We start from the raw sequence: 23,589 nt of genomic DNA on the forward strand, positions 1-23,589 counted from the left end.
TTGTGTGTGTTGGGGGTGGAAGTGAAGGGTGCAGGAGAAGGATGGATACTGGCAAAGTCATTACTCACTGAGCACATTTTCAAGAAGTGGGTTCCTCTCTCAATTTTATTGAGCCTCTGATAAAAACACGTCAAAGTAAAATGTCCATCAAGTTAAAATTGAGACTGTAAGATCTAGCAAAGGGAGTCAATTTGCATAGCCCATTTTAATGCTTCTACTCTCTCTAATCAATCTGAAGACTCAGTTGCTCCCACTCCCATCTCCACTTTCCCTTTCATGCCCCTAAATGTTAAACTCCAGCTATTGGTAGCATTGCAACACATCGCTCCATTTGTATCCGTTTTTCCACCCTGGGTATTGCGAATATTTTCTACAGGTGCACACTAATCACCAACTGAAGTGAGAATCACATTTCCCTCCACTTGGCTTGGTACTACAGGTCTTGAAGCAAAAGCCTGTATTTCAGTCTGAGGAGTTCTACTTGCTTGAGAAAGTACAGTTTCTACCAAGTGGTCTTGCTCAATGGGGTAAAGGTTTTTGTTTTAGAGTTTGGAGTCGGTCTGCAAATAAAAGATGGCTTAGGAGAAGCTATCCAATTTTTTTTCCCTTGGCCCGCATTGGTTGACGGTAGACAAGCTGGTACTTGGCTTGCAGGGAAAAGTGGAGGCTGCTTGGGGCCCGTCCCGTAATCAGGGTCATCCCCCTCAGGTCCAGGGCAGATAGAGTGTGGAGTGCTGTTGGGAGGTGTCCCACCCACAGCCGCCAAGGAGTGGAAACCAGGACGCCGTGGTCTGCAGCAGTAGGCCAGGTTTCAGAGGGCGGCAGGCGGAGGGCGGAGGGAGGCAGGCGCGCGGGGGCGCTGAGGAGGCGTCGGCGGCGGCGCCCACTCCCCCTAGTCCCAGCGCCCCGCCACTCGCCTCCTGCTGCCGGGCGCCGGCGCGCTCGGCTCTTTCCGCCGCCGTCGCTGCCGCGCGCTGCCCCGTGCGCCTCGGCACCTTCGGCAATTTCCGTCGGGTCCTAGCCGCCATTTTCTCGCCGCTTGTGTGGCTCGCTGGCTGCGTGGCTCGGTTCTCTTGAGCGAAGCTTTGTCCGGTTCGGCAATGGACGGGTATGTAATCGGGCCGGCGAGAAGGTGTGTGTGAGAAAGGAGTTGGGTAGTCCTTCGGCCCGCTCCCGGGCCGGCGAGAAACCCTCCCGCGGCCCCTCCCAGGGCTGGGCTGCCGTTACCCAACCCCCGCCCCATCGCACACACCCCTCCCTTTGCTTCCCCCGGCGGGCTTTGGTCGAGAAAAGGAGAAGAAAGCGGGCTTGGAGGCTGGGGAGGCATTGGGGAGATGGCGGGGATGAGGATACCAGAGTGGCAGCGGGCTCCGGCTTGGCGGCGGGGGATGGGGTGGGAACCCCATAGCGTCTTGCCGGTCTGTCCCTGCCCCCTCTAGGAGCCATTTCGATCCGTACCCTGGGACCCGACCCTTGGGGTAGCGGTGCCTGTGAGAGCCAGTGGGATGGGCAGAGACAGGCCTGTGGGGTGGGGGAGGCCTTAGGGGAAGAGGGGAGAGGCACCCCAGCCATCCGCAACCTCCCCGGCCTCGCCCGGCCCGCCGTGGTCTGGAGAGATGCGGGTGGCGGGAGCTCCGGGGAAAGCCTAGTGGGAGCCGCTGGGGAAGGGGGGAGGGCGTGCGGCGGCGGGAGGAAGGGGGAGGGCAGATGTCATACTCCTTTGTTTTCATTTGAGTCTGGTAGTGGGGGCGGGAGGGAGGAAAAATGCCTTTTTGTGGGGCCTTAAAACATTCAAGGCTTGGCAAAAGGGCCCAGAAATTAAATCATCTAAAAAACGAAGTGTTTGAGGTCGACATCAGTCACATGGGTAAAGGCCAACAGCAATGGCAGAAACAAGAGCAGATAGTCAACACAAGGCCATCTCTTTGGCTACTTTGGTCAGTTTCTGGAATAACGACTACAAAAAGCCAGAGCCATGCTGCATCTTTGCGAACCTGAGTGAAGACAGAATGCTGAGTGAGGTGAGAGGCAAGAGCTCTGGGAAATGATAGGAACCGATGTCTCGCTGATAACGCTTCACACCTGAAAGGAGTAATTTATTTAACTCCTCGTTATAAACGGGGCTCGCTTAAGGGCGAAAATATAGCAATATGCAGCTCTTTTGGGAGTGTAAACGTAGTATCATTTAACAAGCACATTTATTGAAATCAGCGACAGTATTTGAAGAATCAAAAATTTGGTTAAGCGCCTAGACTTTGGTGTTTTTAAAAATATATTAAAAAGATGCTTTTATAAAAGTTAACTGTCTTACAGAATTTAAATCATCCTAGATGTTATCTAAAGATTATTTTTCAGATGAAACATAGACCCAGAGAAGTTTAGTATTCCCCTCAGATCAACACAGAAATTGATGGCAAAACTTGCACTAGAATTCATGTTTCCTGATTCCTGGCTCCTATGGAGACAAATAAAGAGTTTAAGCGTTAAATTGTTCATCTCAGTGTACTGGCATTGTAGAAATGGCATGGTGTTTTGGGTTTTGTTCTTTTTGGCTATTGAATATGTTGTTAAAAAATACCACAAGTTTATTGAATTTTGTCTCAGGTTTGAAAGTTATTTTTAGTAACTAGGTTGATAACAGTACAGGTAAGTCATTGACCATCTGTGGTTTTTTTTTTTCCCCCCCATCTGTATGTGAGTGGCTGGAAGACTTACGAATGATGAACTATCCTAAAAAGTTTTAGAGCCAAACAGTGATTAGAAGAATAACAAGAAGTTGAAACTATTTATTTTTTCTTTACAGAATCGTCACTGAAGTTGCAGTGGGTGTGAAGGTAGGAAAAGATTCTGTTTGAAACGGGGATTGTTTGATCTATTATTATGATAATTACTGGAAAATTTTAGTTAGCTTTTGAAAATGAATGTAGCCAACAAAACCCAAGTGTAAAATGTTTCCTTTAATTTGTAAAGTTGGACCATATAAAGAGCACCGTAAGTTTTTCTAGAAGTGGCAATGTGTAAGAATAACCTTTTAAAGTATGAATGATCAAGGAATTAAAAATGCTTTCACACATGGCTTCTTGTGACTGTAAAATGATATCCCAATTTTCTGAGGGGAAATAATGATTTTAAGTGGATGGTAAGTGGTTTGACCTGTATCTTATAATTTTGTTAATCTAAGATTTTTTTTTACTTTCTTTTTTTTTTTTTTACTCTTTGTCTTATGAAAATGAATATATTTTGGTCAATAATAAGACACATTAGAAATGAATTATCCTGATCCTTAAAAAAGAAAGTTGTTGAGGCAATTAGCTTCAAGTTTGAATCAGAAGTTGAGAGCTGGTTTGTCTTTTAAAGAAAGACTTTATGGTAGACATCCTTTGGAATCTTTCCCTTTTGACTAAGAAAACTACTCATCCTTTAAACTTTAGTTCTAATGCTTACCATTTCCTGTAGTACTTACGACTTTTAATGTCATAATGTATTGTAATTTTTCTTCCTCTTTTTTTTTTTTTTTTTGAGACTGAGTCTCCCTCTGTTGCCCAGGCTGTAGTGCAGTGGCGCAATTTCACCTCACTGCTGCCTCCACCTCCTGGGTTCAGTCAGGCAATTCTCCTGCCTTAGCCTCCTGAGCAGCTGGTATTACAGGCACACGCCATTACACTCTGGCCAATTTTTGTATTTTTAGTAGAGATGAGGGTTCACCATCTTGGTCAGGCTGGTCTCGAACTCCTGACCTCGTGATCCGCCCACCTTGGCCTCCCAAAGTGTTGGGATTACAGGTGTGAGCCATGGCCTCTGGCCTGTATTGTAATTTTTCATTTGCAAGCCCGTCTGCCTTGAGAGGCTATCTGCTTAGTCCAGTGATGTTGACTGTTCACTTTTTGGAACTCTTGAAATTGCATCCATAATGATGTGATGTTCTTCAGAATACTTTTGGGTATGGTACTGTGTTTTCTTGCTTATTTTCTGTGGACTGACCTATAGTGAACTGGATACTTGTCCATTCTTTAATATCTAGGCTTGTTTCTTGAGTTCATATTATACAGATTGAGGGAAAAATAACAAGCTCTTTGTGGTGATACTATTTTCCAAGTTGAGATAGTCATGGGATTTAAAATCAGGAATAGCTAAAGAGTGCAAAATGGTAGATGTTGTAGTTATCATCCAAACAGATTTCTCGTGTAAATTTTGTAAAAGAATAAATACTGCAAGTGTGACTTGTCCACTATTAGTAGAAAAGGAAAGGAGGTTATAGGCAAGGCTCAGAATGAGTAGACGGAGGAAAACTGAGGAGACTCAGAATAGGATGTCCAGATGTAACACTTTGGTTATACCAGTTTTTTATGTTGTTTGAGGAGAATACTTTAGAAGATGATATAAAAATAATTGCACACCATTTTAAAAAATCCATTGTTTAATATAAATGTCTGAATGATTAAAGTTAATTTTCTAGAATAATGGTGAATTTTTGCTTTGGTGTCAGGCCTGTGTACAAGTAACTAAGTGTTCTTTAAAACATTTGTAAATTTGCTTTAAATAAACTGATGCACATGCATGTTTAAAAAAATTCAAACTGATTCACAGTTTTTGCTTTTTATTAGGCGTGAGTAATTTTGTGCCTTTTTTCTTGAAATAATTTATATGTTACCATCCATATAAACATCTTTACATAATTGGATTCAAACTATTGTTCTGGCCCACATTTTGCCTTTTTAAAAAATAGCTTTATTGAGATATAATTTGACATAAAATAAAGTACCCATATTAAATATACAACGTTTTGTCTCATGTACACCCTTGTGAAACCATCACCACAATGAAGATAATGAACATCTATCACTGCCCGCAATATCATCTTGTGCCTTATAGTCCCTCCCTTCTGCTTTTCTTTCCCCAAGCAGCCACTGATTTGCTTTCTGTCACTATAGATTAGTTCACACTGTTTAGAATTTTAGGTAAATGTAATCATATGGTATATACTTTTTTTGGTCTAGGTAAGTCCACTCAGAATAATTATTTTGAGATTCACCCATGTTGTGTTTCAGTAGTCCATTCTCTTTTGTTGCTTAGTAATAATACACTTTATGGCTATCAGCAGTTTGTTAATCCATTCGAGTCTTGAGGGATATTTGTATTGTTTTCCATTTTGAGGTATTAAAATTATAGTTGTCAACGTACCTGGTGCAATGGGTAACAAGTCTGACCGTAGATCAAAAAAAATATATAGTTGTCGTGAACATTCCTGTACAAGTCTTTGTGTGGACATATGCTTCATTTCTCTTGATGGGGCAGCTGTGATTGGAAAGTCTGGATCTTATGATAGGCATATGTTTAACTTTTTAAACTGCAAACTTTTTAGATGTAGTTGTTCCATCTTACATTGCCATCAGCAGGGTAGGAAATTTCCAGTCCCTCCACATCCTCGCTAGTGCCTGTTGTCTTGTCTTTTTGATTATAGACATTCTAGTATATATATATAGTGATAGTTCATTGTGGTTTTAATTTGCTTTCTTCTCATGTCTGTGATGTTGAACATCTTTTCATATGCTTTTTGTCAACTGTTACCTTTGGTGAAGTGTCTGTTTATATCTTTTGCCCAATTTTTTATTGGGTTATTTATTTTTAAATGTGTTTTGAGAGGTCTTCATTCTGGTTATAAGTCCGTTATCAGATATATGGCCTGCAAATATTTTCTGCAACTCATCTTTTCATTCTCAGCATTGTCTTTTGAAGCACAACAGTTATTAATTATGATGGAGTCCAGTTCACCAATTTTTTCTTTCATGGATTATACTTTCGTGGTTTTGTCTGAGCCATCTTTACCTAACTGTAAGTCATGAAGATTTTTTCCTTTTGTTTGTTAATAATAATAATCTTTTTTTTTTTTTTTAGAGATAGGGTCTGACTCTGTCGTTCAGGCTAGAGTACAGTGGTGCAATCATTAGCTCACAATTACCTTCAACTCCTGGGCTTTGGCCTCCTAAGTAGCTAGGACTATAGGCACACAGCACCAAGCCCAGCTAATTTTTGCATTTTTTATAGACCTGAGGTCTCTATATTTTGCCCAGGCTAGTCTTGAACCCCTGGCCTCAAGCCATCTTTCTGCCTCAGCCTTCCAGAGTGTTGGGATTATAGGCATGAGCCACTGCACTTGGCCACCTTTGTTTTCTAATGGAAGTTTTATACATTGGTTTAACATTTAGGTCTCTTTCATTTTGACTTAATATTTTGAATATGCTACAAAGTTTGGGTCAGAAGTATTTAGTTTTGCATGGGGACATCCAGTGTTTACAATGTCATTTATTGAAAAGACTGTCCTTTCTCCATTCACTTGTCTTTGCAAATTCATGAAAAATCGGTTATCTCTATATGTATGATTATATGTCTGTACTCTACTCTTTTGTATTGACCCATTTTCCTTTTTCTAGATGCCAGAAACATACTGTCTTAATCATTGTAGCTTTATATTGAGTCTTGAAACCACTTAGTCTTGGACATCCAGCTCTGTTGTTTTTCAAAGTTGTTTTTAACTCTTCTGAGTCCTTGGTATTTTCATGAGTCAGTTTTTACAAAAACTGCTTGGATGTTACTGGATTTGACTTGAATCTGTAGAGCAATTTGAGAAAAATTGTCATCTTAACAACTGAGTCTTTCTAACTATGACTACAATTTATGTCTCTATTAGGCCTTTAATTTCTTTAAGCAGTGTTTTTATTTTTCAGTGCACAGGTTTTGTTAATTGATAGATTTATCCATATTTTATATATTTTGATATTGTAAATATTTTAAAAACTCAATTTCCAATTGTTTGCTAGTACATAGAAATGATTATGGCATATTGCTTTTCTGTTTTATATATTCTATCAGATTTTCTTGAGGAGGGAGTCTTACTGAGTCAGCCAGACTGGAGTGCAGTGGCACGATCTTGGCTCACTGCAGCCTCTGCCTACTGGGTTCAAGCAGTTCGCCTGCCTCAGCCTCCCAAGTAGCTGGGACTACAAGTGCGCACCACCACACCCTGCTGATTTTTGTATTTTTAGTTGAGACAGGGTTTCCCCATTTGGCCAGGCTGGTCTTGAACTCCTGACCTCAAGAGATCTGCCTGCCTAGATCTCCCAAAGTGCCGGGATTTCAGGTGTGAGCCACCATCCCTAGCCTATTCCATTAAATTTTCTACATAGACAATTTATACCCAATTGTTTTCAGACAGTTTTCTTCCTTTTCTATCTGGATGCCATTTTTGCTCTTCTTTTTCTTGCCTGTGGCATCCAGTACAATGTTGAATAGAAGTGCTCAGAGGATATCTTTACCTTGCTCCTGATATTAGGGTGAACACTCTAAAATTTCCTCCTTAACTGTTACAATTCACTAGTGAAGCCATGTGGGGCCAGATGTTTGTTTTCTTTGTTGTGAGGCTTTGAACTACATATTCAACTGATTTAGTAGATACAGGGCTAGACGTTCTGTAGAACTAGTCTATTTCCTCTAAGTTGCTGAATGTATTTGCATAGAGTTGTTCATGCTACTGCTTTTTATTTTTGAGACAAAGTCTCACACTGTTGCCTGGGCTGAAGTTCAGTGGGGCGATCTCGTCTCACTGCAACCTCATGCGATTCTCCTGCCTCAGCCTGCTGAGTAGCTGGGCTTACAGGCACACAACACCACACCTGGATAAACTTTTGTGTTTTTAGTAGAGACGGGATTTCACAGTGTTGGCCAGGATGGTCTTGAACTCTTGACCTTGCGATCTGCCCACCTCGGCCTCCCAAAGTGCTGGGATCACAGGCGTGAGCCACCACGCCCAGCCATGATACTGCATTTTTATGCTTTTGATAATCTGTCGAATGCTTGTGATGTCAGCTCTGTCATTCCCAACAGTGGTAATTTGTGTCATTGTTTTTCCTTGTCTGTCTGGATTGAAGTTTATTGATTTTATTAGTCTCCAAAATAACAGCTTTTGGTTTCATTAAGTTTTCTCTTGTTTTTCTGATTTCTATTATTGATTTCTGCTGTTTTTATTTTGTTTTGCTTTCTGTTTAGTTTGATCTTTGTTTTCTACTTAGCTAACATCAAAGTTAATATCACTAACTTGATACTTACGTAGGGGTCTAGTGCTATATGTTTCCCTTTTAAGTACTGCTTTCATGGCGTTTGTCAAATTCTGATAAATTTTTCATTCAGTTCAAAATGCTTTTTTAAACAATTTCTTGGACTCATGGGTTATTGGGAAGCATGTTTAATTTCTAAATATTTGGAGTTTTCTACATATCTTTCTGTTATGTATTTGTAATTTTAATTTTATTCTGGCCAGAGAACATATTTTCTAAGACTTGGATCTTTGTAAACATGGAGACTTGCTTTATGGTCCAAATATTATATATATCTTGTGAAGTATTTACTGAATATTCTGATGATTGCAGATTTGGAAAGCTCTCTGTGCAACTCTTTTCTCTGGTACTTTGAAATGTAAACTCTAGTTACTTTGGTCTTCTCTCACAGTTAAAGTAGTCTTTGAGACTCAGCCTGTTTTGCTCATAGCTGTGCTATGGCCTGGACACTCAAGGGAGTAAGCTGAGGCAAACATGGACTTAATTTGTTTTCTGACTTTCAGGGATTGTCGTCCATTGTTGCCTGATGTCCAGTGTCTTGAAAACCCATTGTTCTGTATGTTTGTTTGATTTTTTTGTTGTTGTTGTTTCAGCAAGACAAATCTGGGTCATCTTATTCCATCTTGACTGGAAGTAGAAGTCCACTGTTTTTTTCTAATTATTTAATGTGTCCTCAGCAGTTAGAGATCAACCTCATTCTTTGTTAATTACAATGGATGATACTCTTGTGTGGTTGCACCGAGTGTCATTACTGGACATACCACAATTTAGTTTCCTACATTGATGGAGATTTAGGTTTGAGTCCAGTTTGTAGTTATAATGTGTGGAAATATTTAGAATAGAAGTAAAAATGCTGTGTCAAATGAAATTTATTCTTAAAGAGTGATTGAAAACCACAATGCCAGAACATTCATTTGTTTTTCCCAAGTGTGTACGGGAGTGCCTGCTTTTCCATGCCCTTGGCAATTCTAGGTTTTATCAAAATTATTAGCTAATTTTATACTGAAATGTATTTTATAGTTTATATTTTGAAATGGGTGAGGTTTTTCAAATTTGGCTATTTATATTTTATTTTCCGTGAACTGCCTGTTTGTTTACTGGACCTAGCTTAATGGTCATCTTTAATCACAGTTCTTTGTATAAAAAAATTAATTTCGTATGCATTGTAGGTATTTTTTCCTTGAGGTTTTTGGTTTTGTTTTATTTTACTTTTTTGACATTCTTTGTATAGTCTTAGGCATATATATATTTGAATTAAGTGATTTCACTTTTTAAAATCCGTTTGATAATTAAAGTTTTTGACCTCAGCTTCTTCATCTTTAAAATTGGGATTTTAATAGTTGTGAATATTAAATGTGATTGTGCATAAAATATTTTCTGCAAACTAGGTCATCAGTGTTAATATATTTACACTACATTTAGACTATCCAAGTTTTTATGGCTTTAGGATACAAATGAAATCTCATTTTCCATTATTTTATAAGTTTGTTGTAGTTATTCAGCTCTCCTTGATTTTAGATTTTTTTTTTTTTTTTTTTTTTTTTGGTTAGCTCAGTGAGACTATAAGAAAGAATATTTGTGAGTTTTTAATAGGAGATTTGTTGCATTTCTTTAAAATGGCTTTGTATATTCTTTGTAGTTTGTAATTTCAGGGGTGTCATTTCTGTACTGTTAACCATTTTGCCAATGTGAAATCCTTGCAGAGTAATGGGTCTGTTGCTTGGGAAGACAGAATTGTATGAAATGACTATAGAATAATACAAGATGGTCCCCAATATGGTAAAATGTTACCTTTTTAGATGTAAAGTATGGTGAAATTTATAGCAGTGTTCTTTAGTAAGTTAACTATTAATATATCAAGATGTTATAACTGGATAGCTAATAGTAACCTAGTTCTTAAAAATGTTAGCTTTTTCTAAGTATCCTGAAAGTACTGGTTGTAAATTGCTGAACTCACAGTTTAAATTATGACTGTTCACCATTATTGGCTTGCACAGAAAATTACAATCAAATAATGCTGAATGTAACTTTTTGGTAATAGTTAAGTATAACTGGTTGTTTATAATAGATGTGTTCAAAACTTTGGGTGTTTAGGTTTTGACTTTTCTTAAAATGCTTTTCTTAAATGCTACTAAATGTTTGCTCTGGGGTGTTTTTATTAGAATTTCAATTAGCAGATATTTTAATGTCTATGAAATGACAGTACTATGTTAAAAACTGATGTTTCAGAAATATTCAAGGCAGAATACATGCTCCTAGAGGGCAGTGACCCTATTTGTTATATTTGTTGCTCCATCATTAATAGTACACATATTAAGTAGTATGTACACACTTAATATTTGATAACTCTTAGAAGTATCATAGGCTTTAATATGCTCATAATCTCATGATCCATTTATCAATAAAAAGATAAATACCAAGACTATGTCTTGTAGGACCTCACCTAGTTGGAGAAATATGGACCCAAGGTTTTAATTAAGTGCTATAAGACTATAGTAGAAAATATTGGTTTGGGTTGGTAGGCTCAGAATAGTGGTCTGTGAGCTGTTGGTTATAGATTGGGTGATAGAGAAAGGAGTGGAGAGCAATAGGCATGGAGAGAGTGACATAACCAAAATTGTGTCTGTAGGATGGCATAAGTTTACAGCCATTGAGCAGAGAGTTGAATACTTTGGCTTTTATGGCTAACAATTTGTATATGGATATGAGAGAAAAGATAGAATGGCAGATAGGTTATATAAGGCCTCAATTACAGGTTGTGAAATTTGTACTTCATCTAGTAGGCATTATTCTGTATGCCTGTAAGTTTCCACATAAAAGTAGCTCATTATTCTGTTTTCTTTAGAATGTAGAGACTGAGCTCCAAAAAGATTGACTTCAATATTTCATGGAGTGCTATGAATCAGAATCTTGAGTCTCTGTAATTCTTCATTATTTTAATCTCTTGGTCTGTGTGTGTTGCTAAACTGTAGTAGCTTTCTTAACTTAATTCTAGGCATACTACAGTAGCGGATAAGGTGGTTAAGTGATATTTTTACTTTAAAAGTAATAAGGTGTCACAGAAAGTTATCAAAAGAGATTTTTTTTTGAGCTGTACTACTTTTTATAACTATTGTGATGAATTTTACACACAGTAGTATGAACCATTGTGTATCTGTCCTTTAGTCCCAACAACCATCAGCAACCCCTAGCTGAAACGATGATACCCACACTATGCTTTTCTACTTCTATTATTTTGAGACAAATTCCAGATATTCATAGTTTTATCTGTAAAGGTTTCAGTGTACATCTTTAAAAAATAAGGATTCTCCTGTCTCTCTTTTTTAAAATATAGCCAAGAAACTGTTAGGACACCAGAGAATATTAAGTTACTTCATATTATCAAACATCGAATTTGTATTAAAATTTCTAATTTTCTCATAAAAGTCATGTGTTTTTATAGGGTTTTTTAAAGTGAGGGAGGGGGTCATGATAAAATAAGATCAACACATTTAACAGGTCGTTATTACCTCTTAAATATCTTAATGTATGAGTTCTCTCTTCCTGGTTTTTTTTTTTTTTTTTTTTTTTTTGTGTTTCATTCATTGAAAAAAACTAGTTGTTGGTCTTACACAGTTGGCCACTGTCTACATTTACTGATTGCGTTCTGATTTTGTAATTTAGTATGTTCTCCGTATTTCCAGTAAATTGGTATTTAGATCTAGAGACTTGGTCAAGATCTCTTTATTATTTTGGTGGTAATATTTTTAAGTGTTTTTTTTTTTTCTATTAGACATGGTTTCTGACTTTTCATGTACGTGATGTTATTCCCAGGAACATTTTTTATACTTTTCCTTCGCCTTGTTTGTGCTAGGCATAGTCTGTGCTTAATAAATGTCTCCTTTTTTTTTTTTTTTTTTTTTTTTCTCTCTGAGAGACAGAGTCTCGCTCCTTCACCCAGGCTGGAGTGCAGTGGCCCAGTCTCAGCTCAGTGCAACCTCTGCCTCCCAGGTTCAAGCAATTCTCCTGCCTCAGCTTCCTGAGTAGTTGTGACTACAGGTGCCCACCACCACGACTGGCTAATTATTGTATTTTTACTAGGAATGGGGCTTCACCATGTTGTCCAGGCTGGTTTCAAACTCCTGACCTCAAGTGATATGCCCACTTAGGCCTCCCAAAGTGCTGGGATTACAGGCATGAGCCACTATACCTGGCCAATAAGTGACTATTAATAAGTATTCTTAAAGGATATCTGAAAAGAAATAAAACTTAAAATTCACATAATAGTAATACTATACAATATTAAAATTCAACGTAAATTGAAACTGTTGATGGTGGACAACAATGTTTTCTTGTTAAGAACATATGTTTTAGAATGAAAAAGTTAGGTTTTGACTTTTATAGCATTGGATAGATTAATCTCTGAGCTTCAGTTTTATACATTTTAAAAATGGTTTTAATTGTACCTACCTCCAGAGTTATTTTGAATGTCAGATGAGATAAGAAAAACACGGGCTCAAATAATGAGAATGAGAATGATTGTTACTGTACTTCTTTAATCTGTAAATCTACATTTGAAAGGAACACCTTTATGGAAATCAAATAGGCTCAATTAATTTCTAAGAGATCCTGGAGTTCAGATTAAAAATAGCTGCCAGCCAGGAACAGTGGCTCACGCCTGTAATTCCAGCACTGGGAGGCCGAGGTGAGCAGATCCCCTGAGGTCAGGAGTTCAAGACCAGCCCGGCCAACATGGTGAAACTCGTCTCTATTAAAAATACAAAAATTAGCCGGGTGTGGTGGCAGGTGCCTGTAATCCCAGCTACTGGGGAGGCCAAGGCAGGAGAATTGCTTGAACCTGGGAGGTGGAGGTTGCGGTGAGCTGAGATTGTGCCATTGCACTCCAGCCTGGGGGACAAGAGCAAGACCCTTGTCTCAAAAAAAGTAGTTGGCAGACTGCACTAAATATCTTTGTTAATGAGTAAAAAAATAAAAATTACACAGAATTTAGCACAGAGAAACAAAGAGATGAAAATAGGAGAAGGGTTAAAAATATGTTGGAAAGGAAGAGAAGTTCTAACACACATCTAATTAGAGTTCCAGAAAGAACTTAAATATTGCTGAAAGGCAAAATTTGAAACACTAAAGGCTGATAATTTTCTAGAATTGGTGAGCTATGTGAGTTATTAGATTTAGAAGGCACAAAAAAACCTAGACACATCTCAGTGAAAGAGCAGAACACGAAAGACAGCGAGATCTTTAAAGCAGCCAGAGAAAATCAGATTCCCTAAGGAATAAGAACTAGAAAGACCCAATGTCATCAGCACAGGCATTCAGAAGATAGTGGAAAAGTATTTTCAAAGTTTTGAGTGAAAATGGCTGTCCACCTATTATTATTATTATTATTATTATTATTTTTTGAGATGGAGTTTCGCTCTTGTTACCCAGGCTGGAGTGCAATGGCGCGATCTCTGCTCACCGCAACCTCCGCCCCCTGGGTTCAGGCATTTCTCCTGCCTCAGCCTCCTGAGTCGCTGGGATTACAGGCACATGCCACCATGCCCAGCTAATTTTTTGTATTTTTAGTAGAGATGAGATTTCACCATGTTGACCAGGATGGTCTTGATCTCTTGACCTCATGATCCACCCGCCTCGGCCTCCCAAAGTGCTGGGATTACAGGCGTGAGCCACCGCGCCCGGCCCCACCTATTATTTTATAGTTAGCTAAATTATCATATGAGAAGAACAAAATAAAGACACTTTTTGAAACACTTCATTCTGCCCCCAAAAAAGCAATTTAGGAAATTTATCAACAGACCCACTGAAGGAGTTTCTGGGGGTTGTATTTTAGGAAGAAAGCCAATGACACCAGAAAGGAGGTCTGAGGTAGAAGTTAGGCTAATTAAGAAATTGGTATGCTTGTGGGTAAATCTAATTACTGATAATATAAGAATGTAATAGCAGTGATTGATAAGGGGTTTAAAAATAGAATTAAACATAATAAATTATAACAATATGTAAGAGAGCAGTAGGGTCCCTGGAGTTAAGTTCTGATGATCTAGTATTGCTTGGAGCTTTGTTGTCAGTTACAGTAGCTACTTGTCATGTTGTTACTGAGCACTTGACATGTACATAGTTTAAGCTGATCTTCTACCTTAGTTGAAAAATACAGATTTCTAAGCCTCAGTCTGAAAGAAGAATGTTTTTTTTTTTTTTTTTTTTTTTTTTTTTTTTTTGAGACGGAGTTTCGCTCTTGTTACCCAGGCTGGAGTGCAATGGCGCGATCTCGGCTCACCGCAACCTCCACCTCCTGGGTTCAGGCAGTTCTCCTGCCTCAGCCTCCTGAGTAGCTGGGATTACAGGCACGTGCCACCATGCCCAGCTAATTTTTTGTAGTTTTAGTAGAGATGGGGTTTCACCATGTTGACCAGGATAGTCTCAAACTCCTGACCTCAGGTGATCCGCTCACCTTGGCCTCCCAAAGTGCTAGGATTACAGGTGTGAGCCACCACACCCAGCCAAGAATGTATTTTATCCCAAGTTTTTATATTGGTTACATGTTGAACTGATAGTATTTTGGGTTAAATGAAATATATTATCTGTTGTCTTTTCCTTTTGCTTTCTTTTTTTCCTTTTTTAAAGATAGAGTCTCGCTCTTTACCCCAGGCTAGAGTTCGGAGGCATGATCATGGCAGCCTCAACCTCCTGGGCTCCAGTGATCCTCCCATCTCAGCCTCCCAAGTAGCTGGGACTACCGGTGTGTGCCACTACACCTGGCTAATTTTTGAGTTTTTTGTAGAGACAGGGTCTCACTATGTTGCCTAGGCTGATCTCAAACTCTTGGGCTCAAGTGATCCTCTTGCTTTAGCCTTGCAAAGTGCTGGGATTACAGGACTGAGTCTGGCCAGCTTTTTCTTTTTACTTTTCAAAATGTGGCTAATAGAAACTTATGAGATTATATATATGGTTCATATTACATTTCTTTTGGACTGTGCCAGAGTGAATCAGATAAGCTTGCATTTTAAAATCCTAAGGGTGAACACAATAGAGATAGAAGACAAAGAATTGGGGAGGGGGGCTGACTGAAATTACATATGTGTAATCCAAAAGAAGGAAGAAAAAAAGAATAAGACACAAAGTGAGCTTATGTATTAAGAGTGAGGAAAGGTTCTGTGAAGGGTTCCTTAGAACCTTTAAAGGTAGGATTTTCTTGTCAGGTTGCAGGAAAGAGTGGCATTGTTCTTGTTCATTTTGGGTAGAGAAAGCTACAGTAACAAGTAATGATGAGGAAAATTGGGATATGTTGAGGAAGTAAGTAGGTTGTTGGAATGTATGTAGGTTGAGTTAGAGTAGCTGAAGACAAAATTTAAAAAGTAGGCTTCGTCAGTAATATGGAGAGTTTTGAGTGCAAAGGATTTGCAGTGAGGACCTTTGAAAATTTGATCCTTGTTCTCCTATCAGTATTTATGTTTAAATAAACTTGATTCTTTGTGAGTATTGTTATATATGTTTTCATAACTACTGTTATAGTAGCATTTTTTTTTACTAGCTTGCTTTCAAGCCATGCTATTGATTAAATATTTATGGGCCATTTTAAGGCTTCTGTTCTTCATTTGTGATGAACTTCTGAGGGAGAGTTAGGTTTTTTAAGTGTTGAACTCCCTCTAATAATAGTTCCACTTTCCTTAACTTCTCAAGAAGATATTTTGCTATTTGATACAGATAGTTATGTAGGCAAGCTGTTACCAGGGTTTCAGGTAAGACATACCTGTTTGCTATTTGTTTTAAGCAGACTCCTTCCTCATTTGCTCAAATTGTAGCAAACACATACTATACCCATTTCCAGTTCTTTGTCTTAACAGTTCAACTATTAAAAAAAGGAGTGATACATAATATATATGTATATATACACTTGCTTGGCTTTGATTTGAATTTGTAAGGTGTTTTTAAAAAATACTTTGCATTGTTGCAATGATTGGGTTTCAGCCCCTTTTGTACTTAAGTGATGATGAACAAGTCTTTTATTCTCTTAATTTCCCTTTCCTAGTTTGTAATATTGAGGATAATAATTCCTAACTTGCATGATTGTTGTGAAGATTGAATAAGACAATAATATTGGTGGGAGCTGGTACAATTCAAATATATGTGGGTTTAAATACCAAAATTCATCTTTAAAAAGTTTGGGCTGAAATGGACACTTTTTATGTAGACGTAGTATTTAAGAAACATTTAAATTACAGTATATAATGTCTTAAAATAGTATAATAAATGCACAGTGAAGCTTTTTATAGCTTTGTGTGTTTGCAAATTGTCTGGTTTGATTTTGAATTGTTAGCAGGTTTTAAAAATATGTTTATGAAGTGAAATACTCATTTTGAGATTGTTGTTTATCAATGGGCCTTGAGATACTTTAGAAAAGAATGCTTTGTTTCATATTCTTTTCCCAGTATTTTATGTCTAGTAACTCATATGAAAAAATGATTAGATAAGTGTATTTTTTATATGCTGATTACAGCATTATTTAAATAGTAGAAATAACAAATGTACAGTGATAAGAAAATGGATAAATTCTGTTCATAAACATTACAAATGGTGTTTTCTAAATTTTTTTGTATATGTTAAAAGTAGGATTAAAAATAACTTTGACAAATATATACAATTTATATGTGTCCCCAAAAGCTGGAGGGCAGCATACCAAAATAGTTTTCTTCAGGTTGATGGGATTAAGTCTTCATAATCTTTTCATTTTTTTATAATTGTTTTCTATTTACTTTCTCTATATTCCACTTTTTAAGTATTTTATGATTAAGTTATTAATATTGCTTGATTAGTTAAACATTCTTTTTCTTGTTTCTTTAAAAAACTTTTCATATTATAACTTAAGGTAAATCTTTTTGTGGTAGAAAAACATAAAATTTACCATCTTAACCATTTCTAAGTGTACACTTAAACTGTTTAAGTATTCTTATATGTACTTAATAATAATACATGGTTGTGAAACCCATCTCCAGAACGTTTTTCATTTTGGAGAACTGAAACCCTATACCCAGAACGTTTTTCATTTTGGAGAACTGAAACCCTATACCCATTTTAAAACTCCCCTTTTGTCCTCCCCCTTTCCCCTGATAACCAGCACAGAAATAACAAATGTACAGTGATAAGAAAATGTGTCTATGAATTTGAGTACTTTAAATACATCACATAGGGTGAATTATACAATATAGATTAAGAATCCCTAATCTGAAAATCCAAAGTCTGAATGCTACAAAATCTGAAACTTTTTGAGCACTTATGTGATGCTCAAAGGAGGTACTTAATGGAACATTTTGGATTTTAGATTTTCAGATTAGGAATGCTCAGATTGTGTTTGTCCTTTTGTGACTGGCTTATTTTCACTTAATATAATGTCCTCAAGGTCCATTTGTGTTGTAGCATGTGACAAGATTTCCTCCCCTTTTAAGGTTGCATAGCATTCCATTGTGGTACACGAAAGTTCATTTGAAGCCCCCTGTGTCATAACTCAGGTTTCCATAAGAAAATACCATAGACTCAGTGACTTAAAAAACAGAAATTTATTTTCTCACAGTTTTGGAAACTGGGAAGTCCAAGATCAAGGTATCAGCAAGGCAGTTTTCCTTCAGAGGCCACTTCTTTTGAAGTGAAGCTACCGTTTTACTTTGTGTGCTTCACATGATCTTTTCTTTGTGAGCACACTTACGGGGAGTGGGTGGCAAAAGCTCTATGGTGTTTCTTCTCATAAAGGCATTAACCCCATCATGAAGGCCTTGCTTTCTGATCTCATGAAATCCCCCAGTTAACTCCCAAAGGCTCTATTTCTAAACTGCATCACATTTTGGGGTTAGGGTTTCAGCATGTGACTTTTGGGGAAACATAAGCATTCAGTTTGTAATACTCTGCATGTAGTTGACCTGTATTTCCACTCCAGGTAATTACTATCCCTAATTTGATGTTTGCCATTCCCATACATTTCTCTTTTACTACATGTTTATGTATTTTTATGTTAAGCAATATATGGTTTTGTTTTGCATGTTTAAACTATGGATTACTGTGATGCTGTATGTATTCTGTAACTTGCTCTTTTTGTTCAGTGTTTGTTTTCTAAGTTTATATATATATATCTAATTTTCATTGCCATGTAGTATATGATATATAAATATATTATCTTGTTGACAAATGAGGTAATATTTGACAAGATTGATTTGTCAGATATTTTTAATTTTTTTCCATTACAAACTGCTGCTGTAGGCATTCGTATGCATGTTCTAACATGTTAATACAGTATAAGAGTTTCTCATAGATTGTGTATGCTTTTAAATCGATTGAATATTAACATAGTGTTTTCATAGGCGATTATACCAATTGTACTGTTAGTGCTGGATGTAGATTCTTGTTTCTATACATTCTTTGAAAATTGGGATTGTTGGACTTTTTAATTGTTGCCAGTCAAATGTATATGGGAAGGATATCTTGTGGCTTTTGTATTCCCTATTAATGCTTTTATTATTATTTTTTGAGACGAAGTTTTGCTCTTGTTGCCCAGACTGGAGTGCAGTAGTGTGATCTCAGTTCACTGCATCTTTCCCCTCCCAGGTTCAAGGGATTCTCCAGCCTCAGCCTCCCGAGTAGCTAGGATTACAGGCATGCACCACCATGCCTGACTAATTTTGTAATTATAGTAGAGACAGGGTTTCTCCATGTTGGTAAGACTGGTCTCGAACTCTTGACCTCAGGTGGTCCGCCTGCCTCAGCCTCCCAAAGTGTTGGGATTACAGGCATGAGCCACTGCGCCCAGCAAATTTTTCAATTTTTCAATTTTTTTGAGATGAAGTCTCACTATATTACCCAGGTTGGTTGTGAACACCTAGGCTCAAACAGTTCTCTCAAACTGATCTCCTAAAATGCTGGGATTACAGGCATAAGTCACTGTGCTTGGCCTGTTTTGTTATATGTCCTACAGATAACTCCTTCCTCTCTCTGACCTGTTTTCTTTTTACACTAATGAATAGAAGTTGTAAATTCTAATGTAACATTTATGTTTTTCTTTTTTAAAAATATTCAACCTAAGGTCTTACATATGGGCTCGTGGATTTTATTTTGAAAGTTTATTTCACATTAGGGCCATAATCTACCTGGAATTTATTTTTTGTGTAGCATATGGTACAGGTTTAATTATTTTTTCTATATGGATAGCAAGTTTAGTACTTACTTGATTATTCAGCTTTTCTCCAATGATCTGCATTCTCAGCTCTTCAGGTTTCCATGTATTCACAGAACTGTTTCTGTGCTATGTGTTGTAGCAGTACAACAGTGTCTTAATTACTATAGCATCAGCACAAATATTTGGAATCTTGTACAGTGAGTGTCAAAACTTTGTTTTTCAAAATTGTCTTGGTGTTTTCTTCACTGTATGTATTTTAAGATCATTTGGATAAGTTTTGTGAAGACTTTTTGGGTCTTATTTATACTTGCCTTAATTTAGTAGTTAATTGGGAGAACATTATATTTGCATTATCAAAATAAAATGGTGATATTATTTTGAGGGGAAAGGCAGAGAACTATAACATTTCTTTGAATAATTTTTCACTTTCTTCCTCATATTTTCTCTAAGAGACATGCTTAATGCAGAAAATAATGTTAAAAGGATTTTAAACAGCTTATATGTAAGGAGTGAGGGAACAGTCATACTTTGACAAATAGTTCAATTTTTCTAAAACTATACTTTCCTAGAAAATTGTTTTATTGAGAGCTTCAGATTTCTCAGAATTTTATAGCATTTTCAAATTCTCGCTTTTATTACTAATATCAAATACCTGTGTTTTCTCCTGTTTCTTGATTTGTCGTAGAATTTATTTTACTGACCTTTTCAAAGAAGCAGCCTTTTTACTTATTTAATTTTTTGTTGGGGGCAGGGGAGGGATTCACTTTAAGTTGATCCTCAACTTCTTTCTTTTCTTGTTTTAAAATGGATTTGAGTTTAAAGGTGATCATAACTTTGGCAATTTTTTTATTTTTAGAGATCTGTTTTTTCTTTTTTGTAAACTTTATTATAAAGGTTTTAAGCTATGCAAAAGTAGAGGGAATAGTATATATGTTTTTTTCTGTTGGAGAACATTAATGCAAATTGCAGATCATATCGTCCTCAGATATGTCAGAATGTGTCTCTAGCAGATATAATTTCTCTTTTAAGTGTAACATTGGTACCATTGTAAAATTTAAAATAATTTCTTAATGTCGTCTAATCTCCAGTATTCAGAATACTTTTTTTTCATTATTTTTTCTTGCCTTTTCTCTATTGTTTTTATTAAACTGAGTCATATGTATTTCCACTTTTTGGATTCTGTTGATTATACCTCCATGTTGTCATTTCATATGTTCCTTATATAGACAAGTTTACCTGAAATACATGGGGTTGATCAGATTTTGGTTTAATTTTTATCAAGAATATTTTGCAGATACACTTTGTGTAATTCCTATTGTATCTCACTAAGAGGATCAGAATGTCTCTTTACCTCTTCATGATGTTAACATTTATCAGTAGGTTCAGGTGTCAGTTTGATGCATCTGTTACAGAGTGCATCATCCTTTCTCCTAATAGTTTTTAGTAGCTAGTGATTGCATAATTATATTGGGCGTTGCAAAAGTGGTGCTATTCTTTTTTCGTGTGTATATTAGAATTCTTCAGAATTTTATCCATCAACTATTTGGTCATACTTAAGGACCCTTTTTTATAAGAAAAGCAGGAGAGATTTTAACTTTCTACGTTTTCTGATGAGTTAGTACCCTAACAAACAACCTCCAGTATAACCAATATGAGTTCCTTTGGTTGCTGTTAGTATTGTCACGAAAGCAAAGATTTTAATAACATTTATTTTACAGTGTATTGCTGTGATCATTCCTAAAATTTCTAAGCTATTTTATTAAATGAAAAGAGAACAATGCTAAGCAGCTTGTATAGTGTGCTTTTTTTTGTATGAATGTTAAAAACGTATATATGTAAGTTTGAGGAAAATAATTGTATGAAAATTCAGAATAAACGAAAGTAAACGAGAACATCTTTATATTTTCTGGGTTGTTAAAAATTTTCTGAGCTAATAGTTGCATTTTTTTAATGTAAAAATGTCAGTGGGGTTATCAGGGCAGAAAGATTATAGTCCATGATTCCTCTGATTGTGTATATGCCTGTATTAAAATATGCAATAAATGTGATTTTAAAAAATGTCTTATTACATAGAAAAGAGGACCAGAATACTAGCTCTCCAGGTCTCATATCTTGATCAGAGAAAATTAGCTAGCAAAACAGCCATAACTTAGGGATAGCTTTATTTGTAGGAAGTGTTATTTAGTATGCCATGTTTCCAGTAAATATTAAAAGTCATTGCAAAGTGTTTAAAAGAACATCTTATCTTTTTTATATTGGCTATCCGTGTAATGTCTTAATTAAATTATCCTCATCTTATTTTTTTGTGTACATTGTATACACAAAATGTACATTGTGTACATTTTTTATAAAATAGTTAATGTAATCATCTTAATCTACCATTTTGATTGTGGTTTATTATTCTTTTACTATTTTTACTTGCTAGTAAAGCCTTTGTACCTATTACATTTTGATAAAGATGAATTTTATAACATGCCTAGTTTTACTTAAGTGTCTTATTTAAATTTTCTGATTGTTATTCTTTCTTACTCAGGTTTCTTATTGTCATGGTTTATATCTGTTTTCAGGTGTAGTAGACCTTCCACAAATGTATCCCATTTTGGATGATAAAATACCTGATCACCTTATCGTTATAGTTTTCTCCCTAGTATCTTCTTTGTTATATTAATCAAAGTTTATTTATGAGAATGTTATGAAATACAAGAAAACGAACATCATGAATCTGCTACTCAAATAAAAAACTTGAATGTTACCAATATTGTATTCCGTGTGCAACAATATTGCTTTTTAATCTCCCTTTTTACCCTGTCATGGGTAGGTGACTGCCACAACTTTTGCCTTAATTTTTCAATATGGATTTTTCATGTAAATGACAAAAATATATTTAGGGGTTTTTTTTGTTTGTTTTTTAGTTATGGAAATGGTATGCCCATATAATGTTTTCTGTGTCTTGTGTTTTCATTCAATAATGATTCTAATAAATAGCCATATTTTTGTGAGTAGTTATATAATCATCGCGGTATACTTTTTTGTGGAAATACCCATTTTATCTCTTATACTGGAAATACGGGTTGATGGACATTTCAATATTTAAAGATTTTGACTTTGGCTGGGCATGTTGGGTCACACCTGTAATCTCAGCACTTTGGAAGGCCAAGGAGGGCAGATCACCAGGTTAGGAGTTCGAGACCAACTTGGCTAACATAGTGAAACCACTGTCTCTACTAAAAATACAAAAATTAGCTGGGTGTGATGGAGGGTGCCCATAGTCTCAGCTACTTGAGAGGCTGAGGCAGGAGAATTGCTTGAACCTGGGAGGCAGAGGTTGCAGGGAGCTGAGACTGCCCCATTGCACTCCAGCCTGGGTGACAGAATGAGACTCCGTCTCAAAAAATAAAAAATAAAAAAATAAGATTTTGTCTTTAAGAATAATACTTCTGTGAACTTTTTTGTACTTGTTTCCTGGTGCATTTATGCAAGTGTTTTTGAGAGTATATATCTAAAGGTATAGGAATGTATTGCTAGTGTGTAGAGTAAACTTCACGAGACAGCACTAGATTATTTTCCAGTGTATTGTTCCTATTTATGTTCTCACCAGTAGTCCATACTAATTCTTGCTGTTTCAGATCCCTACCAGCACTTGGCTAAGTATTTAATTTCTTAATTTTTAACAATGTGGTATGTTGTATCTTCTGTAGTCTTTGTCTTTGCCTGATTATGAATGAGGTCTTACATCTTTTTTTCCCCACCTTTATGGCTGTGGATGTTTCTGTTTCGTGAAATTTTGTGAAATGCCTATTTGTGTTTTTTGCTTGATAAAAATTTGAGTTTATTATTTAACTGATTTTGTAGTTTTAAAAAATTGCTAGGGGCAGTGCCCTCTGTAATCTTAGCTATTTGGAAGGCTAAGGCAGGAGGATTGCTTGTAGGGCCCAGGAGTTTGAGGCTGCAGTGAGCTATGATCATTCCACTGCAGTCTAGTTTGGTGGCAGAGCAAGACCTTGTCTCAAAAACAAAAAAAGGGTGTGTGTTTTACAGTTACTGGTTGTCTTTTGGTTATTTGTGTTGCTGGTGTCTTTTCCCAGTCCTTATGCTGTCCTGTCTTGTTCGATCGATTGATCGATCTTCCTGCCTATCTACCTACCTACGTACCTACCTATCTACCTGCCTACCTACATGTGCAGGTTTGTTACATGGATATATGGTTTGATGTTGAGGTTTGCAATACAAGTGATCCTATCTTCCAGATAGTGAGCACAGTACCCAACAGTTAGATTTACAATCCTTTTTCCCTCCCCGCCCGCCCTCGCCACTAGCTTT

At 36.7% G+C, this 23,589-nt stretch overlaps 1 protein-coding gene across 9 annotated transcripts in view; it reads left to right on the plus strand.

Annotated features, from left to right (window-relative positions):
• Positions 1 to 844: 844 nt before the first annotated feature.
• PTBP2 (polypyrimidine tract binding protein 2) overlaps positions 845 to 23,589 on the plus strand; it is an 88,386-nt gene continuing 65,641 nt past the window's right edge. For 4 of the 9 annotated variants that reach the window (XM_032247950.1, XM_032247952.1, XM_032247949.1 and 1 more), the window contains exons 1-2: positions 845 to 1,108; positions 2,804 to 2,834. In XM_032247950.1, coding sequence (XP_032103841.1) covers positions 1,101 to 1,108; positions 2,804 to 2,834 — 39 coding nt within the window. In that variant the 5' untranslated portion in view covers positions 845 to 1,100. Of the gene's footprint in view, positions 1,133 to 1,751; positions 2,022 to 2,803; positions 2,835 to 23,589 lie in introns of those variants that run through there. The other 5 variants (XM_032247946.1, XM_032247947.1, XM_032247948.1 and 2 more) reach the window with 3 other exon arrangements.

The sequence above is a fragment of the Sapajus apella genome, unplaced genomic scaffold (assembly GCF_009761245.1).
Source record: "Sapajus apella isolate SASKATOON/1434 unplaced genomic scaffold, GSC_monkey_1.0 scaffold64, whole genome shotgun sequence".
NCBI lineage: Eukaryota > Metazoa > Chordata > Mammalia > Primates > Cebidae > Sapajus > Sapajus apella.